This window comes from Phalacrocorax aristotelis, chromosome Z (assembly GCF_949628215.1).
Source record: "Phalacrocorax aristotelis chromosome Z, bGulAri2.1, whole genome shotgun sequence".
In the NCBI taxonomy this organism is placed as follows: Eukaryota; Metazoa; Chordata; class Aves; order Suliformes; family Phalacrocoracidae; genus Phalacrocorax; species Phalacrocorax aristotelis.
The window spans coordinates 60,552,383-60,569,603 of record NC_134311.1 but is presented as its reverse complement, the minus strand read 5'-3'; the positions used below and the strand labels follow the sequence as shown (position 1 = coordinate 60,569,603).

The 17,221-nt window shown below is 37.2% G+C and overlaps 1 protein-coding gene across 4 annotated transcripts in view; it reads right to left on the bottom strand.

Annotated features, from left to right (window-relative positions):
* Positions 1-1,262: 1,262 nt before the first annotated feature.
* Positions 1,263-17,221, bottom strand: part of ERCC8 (ERCC excision repair 8, CSA ubiquitin ligase complex subunit) — a 30,917-nt gene continuing 14,958 nt past the window's right edge. For all 4 annotated transcript variants that reach the window (XM_075079369.1, XM_075079371.1, XM_075079372.1 and 1 more), the window contains 4 exons: positions 14,722-14,846; positions 9,956-10,153; positions 4,732-4,818; positions 1,263-3,006 (listed from right to left, as the gene is read on the bottom strand). In XM_075079369.1, the coding sequence (XP_074935470.1) occupies positions 2,938-3,006; positions 4,732-4,818; positions 9,956-10,153; positions 14,722-14,846 (479 nt within the window). In that variant the 3' untranslated portion in view covers positions 1,263-2,937. The remainder of the gene's footprint in view (positions 3,007-4,731; positions 4,819-9,955; positions 10,154-14,721; positions 14,847-17,221) is intronic.

The window sequence follows — 17,221 nt, the reverse complement described above, 5'->3', positions numbered from 1 at the left end:
TGCCAAAGTACAGACTAGGTAAGTGGACAGTAAGATTAAAAAACGGCTGAAGGGCCAGGGCCAGTGGGTTGCAACGGGTGGCACAAAGTCCAGTTGGAGGTCAGTCACTAGTGGTGTATCCCAGGGGTTGACAGTGGGGCCAATATAGTTCAACATCTTCATTAAAGACCTTGATGATAGAACAGAATGTGCCTTCAACAAGCTTAAAAAAGAAATTAAGTCAATCAAACTGGACTTAAGGTTTTGTTTCTTGGAATGATCGAGTCCTTGCAAGCACAGCTCGTTTCTGCAGATTACTCCCCAAACTGTCGTACAAACAGACCCCGATTGCTTGAATTCCTTGAGCCCACAGAGATGCAACATTAAAAGCTACAAGACTGTGAGGATTGCTTGACACACCCAATGGTTGCACTGCTCCCATTCAGAGGGACCACAGTAGACTGGAGAAATAGGCAAATGGGAATCTCATAACAATCAATAAAGGCAAATTCCAAATCCTACCCCCAGGGAGGAGAAGCCCATGGACGAGAAGAGGCCAGGGACCAGCCTGCTGGCAAATAGCTTTGCAGAAAAGGACTCAGCACTCATGGTGGACAGTAAAGTGGCATTAATCAGCACTGTACCCTTGCAGCAAAGGTGGCCAACAGCATCCTGCATTGCATTAGGAAGAGTGCTGTCAGCAGGCTGAGGGAGGTGATTCTTCCTATGAGGAGAGGTTGAAAGAGCTAGGACTGTTCTGCCTGGAAAAGAAAAGGCTCAGGGGGATCTCACCAATGTGTAGAAATATCTTGACAGAGCCAGGGAGAGGGAGAATAAAGAAGAGGAAGTCAGACTCTTCTCGGTGTTTTCCAATGATGAGGCAAGATGCAATGGGTGCAAACTGAAATACATAAAACTCCATTTAAACCTACTAAGAAACTTTCACTCCAGCAATGCTCAAACACAGGAAGAGGTTTGTAGGTTGTAGAGATACTCAAACCCCAACTGGACACAAGCCTGAGGAACCTGTTTTTAGGGGACTGTGTTTTAAGCAGAGAGGTTGGACTAGATTATCTCCAGTGATCTCTTCCAATGTCAATAATTGTGTACACAAAGCAGAGGAAGAGGAACTCAATTGAGAAAGGCCATTCCAAAAAACAGGAGAATTAATGCAACATTCTACCTCTTCCATTTTATATACCATTCCCAGTCCACCATAGAGCCGGTGGGTTTTTTGGTGAGATTTTTGTTTGTTTGTTTTAAAATCAACACCATTTATAGGTCATTTAAAAAATACATTTATTCTTTGATAACTGTGATTTATTGAGCACATTTTTAGAAATTCACATACCAAATACATGCACTGCAGTTGGCATATACAAATGATATGTAAAATTATAACACACAAAAAAGTAATCTTCAAAACAAAAATCAAAATGTATAATCTTTCTTCAAATTTGTTCCCCAGTTTTTCCAGTTTTAGGGGGAACAGCTACCTTTGGTAATGAAAACTATAATTTGAAAAAAAACCCAGAAAATTCTCTTCTCTGTCACTTTACAGGAATAGTCTCAGGCTGGTCATTAACTTCAGCCAAAACTTCCAGAAGTCTTCCACCCTGCACCTAACCCACTTAATAGCGCAACTTAAATTTTGTGTCTCTCCCAGCAAATATGCACTACAGATGAAGCTTGCTTAATTACAACTCTCTTGATATGCCCTCTCCTCACCTGGTATCATTTTACAAACCTAGACTCTAGATTGATACAGGAACTGACAGCTTCTATCTTGTATAGATATTAAATTATAGAAGCACTGTGAATTAATTCTAACATGCATACTAATAATAGATATAATACACACTATACAAAGATTAAATTATCTTTCATTTATTTGTATAGTTTTTTTTTCCTTCCATCTGAATTTGTGGTCCTAATATCTGATTCGTTTTGGAAGGAATTTTTCCTCAATAGAGCTGCATCTACATCTGATGGGAACTTCTAACTTGGCTCTCAAATTGGTGACTACACTATATCTGAAGCAGGAACTAGTGATTGAGATGAGACAATAACCTCACAAAGCTCCTCCCTTTCAAAGCAGAGCAGGCATTAGGACCACAAATTCAGATGAAAAGTTTCAAAGGACTATATCTGATATTTCTAACTTGAAATGTGATCCACTTGCTGCCATGTACTGTACCTTAAGCCTGTTTCTGTCCAGGAATTCTTCATGCTGACTAGGGAAGTGAGAGAGATTCATATATAGAAAGCTGATCTTAAAAGCTGGCTAACAGGAGCAACAAAAAACCCTCTAAAATAGTTTTTATTCTTAACTTTCTGGGACAGATTCAGATACTAGTTGATGGGGTCACCATATAAATACTTGAATAGATGATCCCAGCTATACCTCTTCCTGAACTGAATACTGAATTTATGCAGAAACTTATGCAAAATTGAAAATGCAAAAGAATAGGCACAAAATCCTGTTGGCTCCCACAGCATATAAGCACTTGAAAATCAATAGTCTGCTCCATCTGATAAAAATAAGCTGGAAGCATCCCTGAGCTAGTCCTCCTTCAGGCAAAGTCCTCTGTATCAGGTCTCTTGGAAACATAGGGATTGCCTCCTTATGCATTAGGGATACCAGAAACAATGCAATAGTAACTGGTCCCAAGGGCTTTTATTTTCCCTTTAATCAGCTGTTCAACACTGGATAAAGTATACCAATGTGTAACGGTAAGTATAAAAATCAGTAAGTATGAAAAAGTAATCCTTTAGATTTAACTGTAACAGTGAAGAAAGAACACAGAGAACAGTGGAAACTTATTTCTGAAAGACCTTGCTCTGACAGAACTGTACCAAAAATCCAGTTGTAATAAATCTGACAATATCCAATTCTGTGGATAAAGTCCACAGATGCAGTGCCTGAATGTCAATTTTATGTCAGCACATAATTGAAATTCAGCCTTCATCATCACTGCTGCTCCATGCGTCTTCATATGCTGGATTTAAATGCTGTTGAGGCAGACACTAAAGAAAATGAAAAAAAAAATCAGTAGTTTGCTTAATTAAAAGTATTAAAATCAAATAAGGGCAATGCTAAAGGCATTTCTTAAGTTACTATATGTAGACAAACTATGATGTCTCTCATGGGTACCGGATTTTTTTTAACTACTACTATGGCCATTCTGCTTATTAGAGACAGGCTAAATTATAAATGAAATAGTATTCTATTTAATTCCAATTTCATCAAAAATATATCTGGAGCACTGACTGGTAGTTTTACAGGTGTCTGGTGTAAAATATGGCAGATAGATATTACTATGTTTGTTTTGAGTTACTGGTTTTAAATTGTAATTTCCCTGGCCCAGCATAACTAAGCACTACTGTCTCAAGAAGTAGTCCTGGCCTCTATCCTCATCCAACAACTATTTCTCACCTCAGCCCACCCAGGGACAAGCTAAAGGGTTTGTGCAGCTACACAGTGCACCAAATCACAGTTTTGATGTGGGGTAAAATTTTTTTCTGGTTTACAGCTATCCTGGGTTCAGATTCTATTCATACAGGGCACTCCAATGGCCGTTCTAGCACATCAGAGGGAGCAGGAACTAGTGGCCTGTGGACAGCAGAACTGCTGCTTTCAGAGGCACTGCTCATCTACAACATTTGCGAACAGCAGCTGTAGCTTAACAGATTTCAAAACAATGGCACATATTACATACCTCTACCATGAAAAATTTAAAGGGGCAGTTCTAATCAGAGTTGGGTAAATAATCTTGTTGCTGTGTGTTTGTTTTTGTTTTTCAGACTAAGGAAAAAAAAAAAAAAATCACACACATCAAAAGCCTCAATTACAGCAAAAGTGTTCATTTCAGGGCAACTGAACATATTTTGGGTTTAGGTCAACTAAACATTGAAACCACTTTTTTCTTCTTCACTTAAATGTAGGATAGTTTTGAAATAAGTTGCCTTAAAAAGCAAAGCAAATGTTACAAAAAATTTATGCTTATCATTTCCCTAAAATGGAACATTTCAGAAATTTTAAAAAGCAGATTTTTTGTACACTGAGCCAAAACATTAATAGATTCTGATTTTTTTAACATTAGTACAGTTTTCCAGACTCTGATTCTGTGACTGGTTTCAGTTCCTTAAAGTCTAGAACTTTTCCCCCTCAAACTGTTCACTGTTATTGCCCAGCTCATATACTAAGAAAGTACTCTCTTGGAAAACAGTATTATATATGATCTTCCCTATAACAGCCTAAATGTCTTGCCTCAAACACTAAAATAAGCTCATTTAGAATCTTCTTTATCATACCTCTGCATCAAAAATATTTGGGTGTGAAGCGTGGCATGCCTAAATCTCTACTGTTCAACACACAGTATACTCTTAAACAATTTAAAATATAGTCTTTGGCACCTCTCCAATTCCAAAATAGCATAAACTACAGAAAACAGTATGGACACTAAGGAAGCTAAAGTAGAAGTTAAAAGACTGATAGCCAAATGACAAGTACTACTTTTAATTAAATGAGAAGCTAGAAGTCTGCAGAAGATCCTACTAGACTATGAAAGAATATGCTGTCTCGAAACCCCACAGATCAAAAGATCACAGAGCAACAATACGTGATTCTCCTCTTAATTAAGAATTGTTACAAATTTTGATGGTGTAACACATCATATTTAATTTCCACACCATCCCCCCACCAAGTATAACGGTCATAAAAAGTATAGCTCAAACTCACAAATTCATTACCTTTTCAGAAGTGTCATCAGGAACTGGCTCTCGAAGAGCTGGTATCCACGCAAGGATATTGCAATCTTTGCTACCACTATAAAGTTCCTTTAGGAAAAGAAGCAAAAACTACATTTACACAAATTTACTGATGAGTGACATAGATATAATGTTGGGAAAACAAAGGTATGAAATATTTATTTAAAAATAAAGACAAATATACAATTTCTAATTTGTACTATAATCCTGATAAACGGTATTTTAAATAATATGCCAAACCAAAATGAATAGATCTTTTTTTTTCCCAGATTGCTCACCAAAACAGCACTACCCATATTTAAATGAACTGTATTGCTTAAATGCACTTTTCTTCTTCCCCTGCTTATGTCTCCTAAAAAGACACCTATTTTACCAGTTTGGAAGCTTAAGTGATGACTTAAGCTTAAAAGATGAGATGTTGCATGGAGAAAGGAAAAAAAGAAAATATTTTTAATTATAATTTAAAAAAAATAACTCAAAAGCATCTAGTAATACATGTTAGAAGAGTGCATAAGTATAGAACAAAGAAGTAGAAAAGTAAACATAGTTTTAGCATGCCTAGGAAACGAAAAGAACAAAAAGAACAATTTGAAGCCTGTATCCTGTTGGGAAGGCAGAGATCAAAAAGACCAATTTATTATTTTTAATATAAATAACTCTATTATGATAACGACTAAGGACCAAGATCCCATTGTGCAAGGCACCCTGCAAACACATGGAAGCAAACAGTCTCTACACCAAACACCTAACAGTCAAATATAGCTGTTTTGTTAGTTCTTCATTATAGGAAAAACAGACATCTCTGTCACTTTCAACTGAAGAAATGTTGCTAATGAGAAATACTACACCATTTTTGCAGTATATTTTGCACTAATAATGCTTCTATTTTCCAAAGTGCTACTTAAATTGACACACATGATGGTATTCTCGTATGCCTTCCATCTTGAATCATACTCCAGCATATTACATACGGTATCTGACAACACTTGAGTATTGCTGTGCATTTAAACTACCCAAGTGAAACATATGAAGTATTTTTTCTGTATTCAGGCTGACAGTATGAAACCCTTGCTTTAAGCAGGTTGGCTTTAACACACTAGCAACTCTGTATAAGTGCACATTATTAATACATTGATTCAACATAAGTTCAATAAATTAGTACAGTTCTGTCTTCACAGAAAGCCTCCTATATTAGGCACATTTAATTCCAGAACTGTATGAATTACGCTGACAGTACAGGAACTTAATGCCTAATTCCTGTAAACACCCATTTATGTGGGTAATCTTATTCAAGAGAGCTGACATACTCAACTTTTGTAAAACTGGTCCCATGCATTAAGTTATTCATGCATGAAACACAAGATTAGATTCTATAATTTTATGAGAGAGAAACATCTTACTTGTCTTGCTTAAAAGAGGACAGGTCAAAGTTACACCAAGATACAGGTCAAATCCCACTTTATCCTGTCAGCAGTACTCTACTCATGCCTCCTGTCTTTGTCAGGATACAGAATATCACTAGAACTTTAAAACCTTCCCACGCCATAAATCTCATCATGAGCAATCTCACAGTGACATCAGCATACTTCTATTTCATCTTTATTACCACTTGTCTCACTTTCTGATCCTGGCATTGCAAGATCTTCAGTTAATATCCACTGCATTGGGTAATACTTACAATTAATTACTACAACCTGAAATGGTGACTCATACCTTAAGTCAGCCAAAAGAAGAGCCAGGGAGCTCCATGCATGTTTATGGTACAGTACAGGACATGCACATGTATTGTACTCCAAACATGCCCCATGCATGTTTACGGTACAACATATGGAAATATAATGCTTTAAGACTCTGAGGAAAGGTTGAGAAATAAAACTTAATTTAACTTTCCATTATCTTTACTTATTAGCCTACCACTGGATTTGCCAAATACCTTTGCAGATGTCACTGGCATTTCTTGAACAGTAGAAGTATATATACTTGAAAGCAAAATTGTTTCCTCATGCATACCTAATATTTTACACGTTATTCGTGCATGGTGCTTTACTCCATTTCTTTTTTGAAAGGGAAACATCGGTCTTGTTTGTTTACTTAAATTATTTTAAGTAGCTAACATGGCACAATGGTATATAGCATATTAGACCCAATAGTAAACATCACCTAAGAGATTGCACAATGAAGACTTCCTCTTCCACACCACCCTTGAAATTACCGACCTCCTATTAAATTAATGGCTCTTATTAAAGGGTCAAATTCTGCAGTTCTTATTACTCAAGCAGACTAACAACCTATTAACTTTACAGAGATATTTATGTAAGAACAATTTAGGCCAACAATAATACAGTGGATTTTATGGCTCCATTCCCAGGATCTCAAAAGGCATATATACACACACATTAACTAAATCTCACACCACTCTGTGGAAACAGTGCCATACAATATCTCAAACACAAAAGGTATTCCACACAAACCTGCTAATTAATTTGGACCTCATAAGAACAGATAAAGACCAATATCATTGGATTGCAAATAGCTAGTTGCTTGGGTATCAGCGATCATATTTGATTATAAGGTTCTGCGCAAACAGAAGATAGTTCTCACCCCAAATACATAATTGGTGCAAATCTGGAGTTCCTTTCGAGCCTATTCCAGTAATGAGGTGAAACAAAGATAGTGATTCAAATACAGTTGATGAACAGAAAGAACATGAGGGACTGGCACCAACCAACATCAATCACGAGTTTTGAACATTATAAAAAATAGTAAGAAAACCTAAGGACCAAATCTGGGGGTAGGTAGGACAAAAATCACTCAGCAAGGTTAAAGACAGCAGAAGAAGTTAAGACTATTAATATAAACAAAACTCTTAACAGTGACAGAGACTCACTACTAGATAGAAATGTTAGAACATAAACAGAAAAGATGTAGACCTTGTTTCATATGAAGATAGTGTACTAATTTCAAATGTGCTAATAAGTAAGAAAAATGTTAGAAAGCCATTTGCTACACATTTCACCAGTAGATGCATAACTTCTAGCAGAGGCTTAGAAGAGTTGTCCAAGAAAAATTCTGGCTTGCTCAAGTTAATTATATGTTTTAATATGTATTGAAATACTAAAAAGCTGAAAGAGAGCTAATATGCCATTAGGAAAAAAATAAGGAAAGAAAAAAGTGGAATGATACAGATACAAATGAACTAACTGAAATTTCTTTAATACTAAACAAGACAATGGAAAAGGTGATAAAACGATTCAGTTACTGTAGAGTTAAGATATAGGAATTTAAACATCAGTCAATGCAGTTTGCAACAAAACAGGTTTTGTCAAGCAAAACTGATTTTATTTACAACTAGTAACTGAAAATAGAAATACACAGCTATGAATAACTTTGCAACACACTGATTTAATATTGTTTGCAAGAGTGGAATAAACGAGGAAACAATAAATTTTACAAACAATTGCATTCTCAGAAAAATTTTAACTAGGAAATCATCATTTCCATTGGAATTATATGAAGCCTGATGAACATATGTTATTGTCTCAAGACAGAATGAGCTATTTGGAAGTATAGGTGTAAACACAGCCAAAATAACACTACGACTACACCTTTGGTGTTGACACACTGACTATAGTAACGTTATTCCGTCAGAGCAACAATTTAACACAACTAAATGCAGAGCATTTAAAGAAAAAGAAAATCCAGTCACACTTCTAGAATACAGAATTGAACTCTGGAAAAGGGTGATTCTGAAAGAGAATCAGGAATCACAATGAATAAACAAATGAAGTTGTTGCCAACATAAACCCACAGCTATAGTGGCTGATGCAGTTCTTGTGTGCATGCTCACACAAGAGTGATCCTTTTCTAAGGATTGTAAGAGCCAAGATAGGGGCACTATGAAGAGATACGCATTTCCAGGGCTGAAACACATGATTTACAGGGATATTTAGTGAGCCTCACATCTTCAACTTCTGAAGAAGAACACCAAAGATGACTTAATATAAACATACTAGCAGTTTTATAGGGAAACTATTCTTAAACACAAAGGGCTTTTTAAGCTAGTCAAGAATAGTCCAGAAAGATATGCCTTAGCTATAATGTGAATATTCCACCTTTCAGTGGATCTCATATCTCACTGCCTTAATCATGCCAGAATGGCTTTCCAGCTCTAGCAAGGCTGATTATCTTGGGCATTATTGCCTCCTCTGTAATGTGGCCAAAACTTTCAGTGAAGTCCATCTCAGTGGTAGGGAAATACTGTTTCAGTTAAAGTTACTAGACTCAAAGAAAGAGCTACCAGATTCACTTCTATGATATACTGTATGAGGTCATGAAAAGATAGCCATATGCCCTTTCTGCCTCAAATATTTGTGCCTGATACTTCAGAAACAAAAGATGAGAGAGGAGGAGCTGGAACATGATGTATAATCCTCAGAGCCTGAGGGCAACTACATAACAGCCTTAAAATCCATACTAACATTCATTCTGCCCTTGCCACACCACAAACCACAAGAACAATGTGTGGTAAAGTATCTCATAACAAATTAAGCTCTGTTATCCTTTCGTCTTTTATTACGAGAGAAACGGAAAAGGAAAAAAAAAGGCAGAGGAAAAGAAAAAAAAGGCTCTCGGCACCATGAGTCCCTGTAATGCTATGGTATTTCTTAGGTGAAATGTTCTCAGATTAATTTAAGAAGCTCATCACGTTCTCAACACTTCATCCAAACTGTTAATAGATCCAGTGATTGGTATAACTACAGGCATTTGAGCAAGCTCACCTTGGCAAAGTACTTGAGGGGTTTCTCAGTACTGATAGCAATACTAATGCACTTCACCTAAATGCACTTCACATTCTTTCTTACTGTGATTAGCCTTAGGTACCTCAGAAAAAGACAAATGCCTCCATTCTTAAAGAAAACAGGCAAAAGCCTTAATGCAGACAATTTATTAATGACAATATATCCAGGCATATTGAAAAATTACCTATGAGATGAAATTAACAGTGGAAGGAACCCAATACAGAAAGGGCCATCCCAAAAGCTTGACCAAACTTTTCTTGCTTGACACACAGGCCACAGAACTCCCTGTTATGTCAAGATCTTTGATTAAAGCACATCCCTGAAAAGTTAATGCTTTCTGTGCACATGGTTTGACAATCTGCATAAATATTCCAGGTTGTCTGGAATAACATTTGTATTTTACTTACCTGAAAATTGGGTTGAAATACACAGCAGTCAACAGTACTATAATGCCCTCTAAGCATAGTTATCAGTTCTCCTGTGAAAATTGTATAAACAGCAATGGTACTACCATATGGTACAAAGGCAAACTCTGTATTACAGCCACAAGAGATGGTGAATTTCAGTCCTTTTCTACTTTCATTACAGACTTTCCCATAATTCACCTGTAAAACAAAGGATTAAACAGTTAGCTATTAACTAAATTTATGGGAAATAACTTTACCTGAAAAGGTCAATTTCATTTAATCTTTAATACCTAATAAAATTAATTTTAAGTCTCCCAACGTTAATACAACTCTTGAGATTTCCAATAACAGATGTCTAACAAGAGAATAGTTTTTCTGTTCATCAAAGTTCACTCTCAATATCAACTCTAAGAAAGATATGCCTAAAAATCAGAAGTTCCACACTTAGAAATAGAATTTGCATAGGCTATTGCATGCCAGATCTGTACTAAGCACCTTAACTATCACTGAAATTAGAACTGGTTCAGCAATTACTGCCTTAAACTTCTTCCTAGATGATCCAACATAATAATTTTCTCTCAGATATTGAAACTGTTACAAGAACTCCACATCTACAACAGTTATACATCACAGAACCATAGACTAGTTTGAGTTGGGAGGGACCTTTAGAGGTCATCTAGTCCAACCCCCTGCAATAAGCCAGGACATCTTCAACTAGATCAGGTTGCTCAGAGTCCTGTCCAACCTGACCTTGAATGTTTCCAGGTATGGGGCATCTACCACCGTTCTGGGCAACCTGTGCCAGTGTTTTACCATCCTCATCATAAAAAATGTCTTGCTTATATCTTGTCTGAATCTACCCTTTTTTAATTTAAAACAATTACCCCTTATCTTATCGCCACAAGCCCTGCTAAAGACCAGTTTGTCCCCACCCTTCTTGTAACTCCACTTTAAGTACTGAAAGGCCACAATAAAGTCTCCCTGGAGCTTTCTCTTCTCCAGGCTGAACAACCCCAACTCTCTCAGCCTGTCCTCATAGGAGAGGTGTTCCAACCCTTTGATCATTTTTGTGGCCCTCCTCTAGACCCTTCCAACAGGTCCACACCTGTCTGCTGCAGACTCCAGAGCTGGACGCAGCACTGCAGGTGGGGTCTCACCAGCGCGGTAGAAGGGCAGAACTACCTCCCTTGACCTGCTGGCCATGCTTCTTCTGATGCAGCCCAGAATACAATTGATTTTCTGGGCTGCAAGTGCTCATTGACGGCTTATGTCGAGCTTTTCATGCAACAGCACTCCAAGTCCTCCACAGGGCTGCTCTCAATCCCTTCATCCCTCAGCCTGTATTGATACTGTGGGTTGCCCCAACCAAGGTGCAGGACCTTACACTTGTCCTGGTTGAACGTCCTGAGGTTCCCGTGGGCCCACTTCTCAAGCTTCTCCAGGTTCCTCTGAATGGCATCCCATCCCCCAGGCATGTCAACCACACCACTCATCTTGGTGTTGTCTGCAAACCTGCTGAGGGTGCACTTGATCCCACTATATCATTGATGATATTAAACAGTACTGGTCCCAATACTGCAAGACTTTAGTGCACTGACTGAATAAAAATTGATCTATACTACCTTCTCCCCTGTAAGTGCCCTTTGGATATCAGAGTTGACTGATGCTGCAGAAAACTACATTTCTGAAGCATATATGCCAGTAGGATGGCAAAGAACAGAAACATCAGTCTAGACAATGCAAGAACCAGCCGGAGGTTTTCTGAGCAAGTCATCCCTTGCTTGGGGAAGAAGGAACAGAGGAAACGCATCTGCAGTGTATGGAAAGACTCTTTATCTCTCTCTCATGAGTTACCAAGAAACAGTAGGAGATGAACAGGCAGTATGAAAACAACTGCAGGGCAATCAGTAAGACGGCATAAGACGGTAAAGGGATTAGAAGGAAGATACTCATGAAGGAGAAGCAAATAAAGAATAACTTGCTAAATTATTACGGACTAGTTAAGAGTGATAAGAAAAAGCCTATCTTCTACGAAAGCTAAATCATGACTGAGAAATTCCATACTGTTTCCTATGAGGGTAGCTGGGATAGGAACAAATACTACATTTCTAAGACCTGGCTTGTGAGGTGTGTGGGAAGTCCAACAGATAAAAGTAGTATAAGAAATATAGCATATTAGCATCTGTACAATCCAAGCTCTTGACAAGTCCTATACACATAAAAATCTCTGCAAAGGTTGAAAGTGGAAAGTTTCCCAACATGCTAGGAAATATTCCAGTTGCATATTAATTAGGTCCTATCAGACATCAAAAGTGTATTCATGAGAAAATATAGAAATGTATTAATGAGAACAGTGGAGCTTAACTCTAAATAAACTTAATTAAAACAAAGCATTAGAATTTTGACAACTAATACATACACATTTTTTTTCATGAAGAGGGAGATGTCCACTGTGAACATCTGAAATTCACACATTGTTTTATGACTTAAAAGAAGCATTTTTCAAACAAAAATAAAAGTATTTTAGATTTAAATTTATTAGTAATACATAGCATTATATATAAAATATTCTGTTTTCAAGTAGTATTGTCCTACAGCTTATGCTTTTAATTTCTGCTGAAAAACAGATATTCACTTATGCATACAATTCTAGCAAAGCTCTCTGTGTTAATTTTAAAGCTCCATACCTAAACCTCATGGCCTTTAAAGGAAAAAAATCCTAGGTGTGAAATCTTCTGACTACAGGCTAACAGATTTGTAAAGTGTAACAGGTAAATATTCTAATACGAATGTCTTGCCTTCTCAGGCTCTTGATCCATACTACATCAGTTGCCTGGTCCAAAGTTTGAGGCAAATATATGCATCAGTCAGCATGAGCGAGGCAAGAAAGATGACTACTTGTTGCTCTATTTTTAAAGTATAGTCTTTCATAGCAAAGAGCACTTATGTAAGAAAAGTATAAAAAGGAGTCCTGAGAAAATACCTCTGAATCATCATAAAAACGTATACAAAGAGAGTTTGATTAGCATACAAGTAGGTTGATATTTTTTCATTTTGAGAGGATATTTTCATGAGAGGCAGAGCTTATGTCATGTCCTTTGTGGATAATACTGCTCATTTTGTAAATACAACGTTTGTAAATATTGACTGTGTTAAATCTTGTTAATGCAAGTCATTTTCAGAGGCATATTACTCTGCTGGTAAAACGCAATTAAACTCCTTTACACAGCATGTGACATGAAACAGCAACAGTCCCCAAGCCACAACACTGCTCATAACAAAGGCATATAAAATGAAAGGGAGATCGAGGCTGGGAAAAGGAAGTTATACGGATATATTCAGTGTAAATGTTCCTGATTGACAGAGGAGCAAGAGAAACAAGAACTGGCAAAACAAGAACTGAAGATCCTAAATGCTGTTTTTGTCCTTTGAACACACAGACAAACAGAAAACCTGCTTCCTTCTCTTTGATTCTTCCTATACTCAGTGAATCAGAACCTTCTGTTCCTTTTTGTGATAAAGGATGGATGGAAGATGTGTATGACTCCAACATTAATTTCTCTTACTAACTGAAACAATCCAAATTTGGCCCCAAATTTGGCTTACTACTCAAAAAAACCCACAACATATGCATGGCTTAATTTCTACACCTTTTGAAAGGTATAGAAAAAAATTATGGAGATTGAAAGGACTGGCTAGTAGGGGGAATAAAGGACTATGGTGTGAACTTTTATTACCAGTACATGAATTTAATTTCAAGCCACCAGCAGACAAATATTTTAAGCAATACCTCTGGGTAGTGTGTGAAAATACAGTACTCTGGACAATACAATTCTGCACTTGAAAAAGCAAGGCAAGATCAAGCTATTCCACATCAAATAACAAAATTGTAAAATAGCCTATGAAACAAGTCAAGGAACTAACAGGGACAGAAAAACAAAAAACAGTGATCCAGCTGGTGATTGGAGAGTGAACAACGGTATTATCTACTTTGGTGATGGTGATTTGAAGACAAAGATGTCTGCATATGAAGTGATGAGAACAAGCTGGGTAGTGTGGAGATAGAAAAGTCCTTTCATTTAAATGTCTGTAAGGAATTCTTTTTGCTGTGTTCTGAAACTAAGTAGCAGAAGTAAAAGATTTCTAAGGTAGAGTAAAATTTCTTCCTTTTCTGATAGAAAGGACAGACCATGATCAAAACTGGCTAAAATCCCATGGAAACTGAGTTACCTAGCATGTCTTTCTTTCAAAATAAAGATGGCAAATTTTCTTTACTGAACAGAAAATTAAACCAGGAACCTTCAGCAAAAAACAAGCCATAGAAAGGACTGGAGCGGCAGCAGAGATTTAACATCCATTCCCATCCCTCCCCGTTCAGCTGTATACAAATGTAGAAGGATAGATATTTTAACATTGCTATATAACTCCACCAGAGAGGATCCACAGAAACACAAAGAAAGTTGCAAGAAAGCCAAGCAGTCAAACAGTGAAACTCTCAGGTATAGACACCTGCCCTGTGGATAGCATGATGACAACCAATAAGTTATATTAAAAAAAAATTTCTACCAACAGTCACTGCATATTGAGGTTTTCATTACTGTCTGAAGTGTTTTCAGCTATGCCTACAAATTAATGAACCTAAAATTAGCACGTTCAATATTTAAGTAGATCCAGGCTTCTTTATACTCTTCTTTATAATAAGTAGAAACAAGAAATCTGGAAAAAAAGCTATGTAAAAACACAACTGAAGATTCTTGAAAACTTACTAACGTGTTTTCTCCAGTGGAGCTATTCCAGAGTCGCATCCGATCATCTGTACCAATGGTCAAAAGATGTAGTCCATCATTCGTATAGCATAAACCATTAACTCTCCCATTGTGAGCAGTGCTTGCTGTCAGGAAAAAAGCTGGTTCAGATTTCTACAGAAGAATTGCTATTTTGTATACACATTTTTATTTCAATGTATGGTAGTGAAAACGTTGTTTAAATGGTAACATATCAGTAAATTAATAATTTAACCCTTCGTTTATAAAAGCATCTGGCTGGGCTATGATCATCCATTAGGGATGACATTTCACAGAAAAAAAGTCAGATTCTGTACCTAGAATGGAGTAACAGCGGGCACAAGTATGAACTGGGCGAGGAGTGGCTGGAGAGCAGCCCTGCAGAAAGGGAGCTGGGGGTGCTGGTCGACAGCAGGCTCAATAGGAGCCAGCAGCGTGCCCTGGCAGCCAAGAGGCCAAACCGCATCCTGGGGTGCATCAAACACAGCCTAGCCAGGCGGGCAAAAGAGGTGATTATCCCGCTCTGTTCAGTGTTGGTGCGGCCTCACCTTGAGCACTGAGTGCAGTTCTGGGCCCCACAAGTTCAGAAGGGTGTTAAGGTACTCAAATGTGTCCAGGGGAGGCAACAAAGCTGGTGAAAGGGCTGGAGGCCTGTGCTGTGGGGAGCGGCTGAGGACTCCGGGCTTGTCTAGTTTGGGGAGAAGGAGGCTGAGGGGCGACCTCATTGCTCTCTAGGGCTTCCTGAGGAGGGGAAGAGGAGAGGGAGGTGCTGAGCTCTTCTCCCTGGGATCCAGTGACAGGACGCATGGGAATGGTTCAAAGCTGCACCGGGGGAGGTTTAGACTGGACCTTAGGAAGCGTTTTTTTTACAGAGCGGGTGGTCAAACACTGGGACAGGCTTCCTGGAGAGGTGGTTGATGCCCCAAGCCTGTCGTGTTTAAGAGGCATTTGGATAATGCCCTTAACAACGTGCTTTAAGTTGTGGTCAGCCCTGAATTAGTCAGGCAGTTGGACTAGATGATAGCTGTAGGTCCCTTCCAACTGAATATTCTATATTGTTTATAAAGCTATAGTGTCTATAAAATAACTCACTGGAAAAATTTATAAGGTATCTCTGCATTATACTGCAGTACAAAATTTAGACATACCTCTTAGGTAAGAAGTGTTATCTGTTTTTCAAAGATTTTATAAAAAAATGTTAGCTGCATTTGGTTTAGTTCAGCTATATTTCAATATATTTAATACCCTGATCTATCTGATTGCTATTAGATTATCAAAAAATAATCTTGAACCTGTCAGAGAAATAAAGTTGAAAAGAAAGTTGTGTCTGAACAAGACAACATATCGTTCAAAGGAATCGATAAAATGGCATAATTATCTTGGGAGTTATGTAGAATTTTGTTTTTCATAAAACAAAACTTGTCCAAATTTCTGTTTTTTCAGAAGTCTTAGATTTCTTTAGAGCATTTTCATCTCATAAATTTCTTGAATTTCAATGAAATTTAAAATTGTCAAAACCTAACATCTATATTACCGCACAACAGTTTACATAGCAGAGAGCATGGTTATTAAAACAGATACTTACTGCTACTTCATATCCTCTAACTGTACATTTTGGAAAATTGGTTTGACTTCAGAGATTTGCACCTATATTTCCACATGCAACTGAAGTTGCACATAACAAGTGAACTGGATGTAGCTTTAATCACTATGATTTTGCTTTGCAAATCCCTTTGTTCAGAGCCATGTTACACAGTTTGTACCTTGTGATTCAATTCCAAATACTGTGTAGTTTTACCTCAGAGCAGTGACTGTTCAGGTACTCTTTTGGCCTGCCAAAAATAAACATCTTTTGTCTGGAATTAACCAAAATTCATGAACCAAAATTTAAAGTTCAGGTGCTTCGCTTTAATTTAGGTGGTTGGTTTTTGTTTTGCTGTTTTTTTTTTTTTTTTTTTTTTTTTGGTACAGTAATGTGACCTCATGATAAATAAAAATGTTAATGTTGTAGCTAATAACTGATACAAGGCACTATTAATGCATTAACTGTACTGAAATAAAAGTGTAATTTAGCTTTCTAAAAAATTAAATATAATAATAAATTTATACTCTGTTGTATACTTTATGCAGTATAAAAGGATTATTATTGATTTTATGGCACCACATATGACAAAGTATTCTAGAGGCTTGCATTGGAAGCAAGACTAATTTAAACAGGAAAGAAATGTGCTTTTGTGGATTTTGTTGGTGATGTCTTTGTTTTTAAAGGATGGTAATTAACTACTGGAACAGCTTATGGAATATGAAGTGATTGCTGTTTATATGAAACCTATCTACAGCAGGAATGAATTCTAGTTTCCATAAAACAGATTGCAAAATTTCCCATTTTAGAGGGAAAAACATTTAGAACAGATACAACACTGTTGCCAAGGAGATGTTGCTAAACAAGACCCCTAACCACACTGTCACTAATAGAAATAAC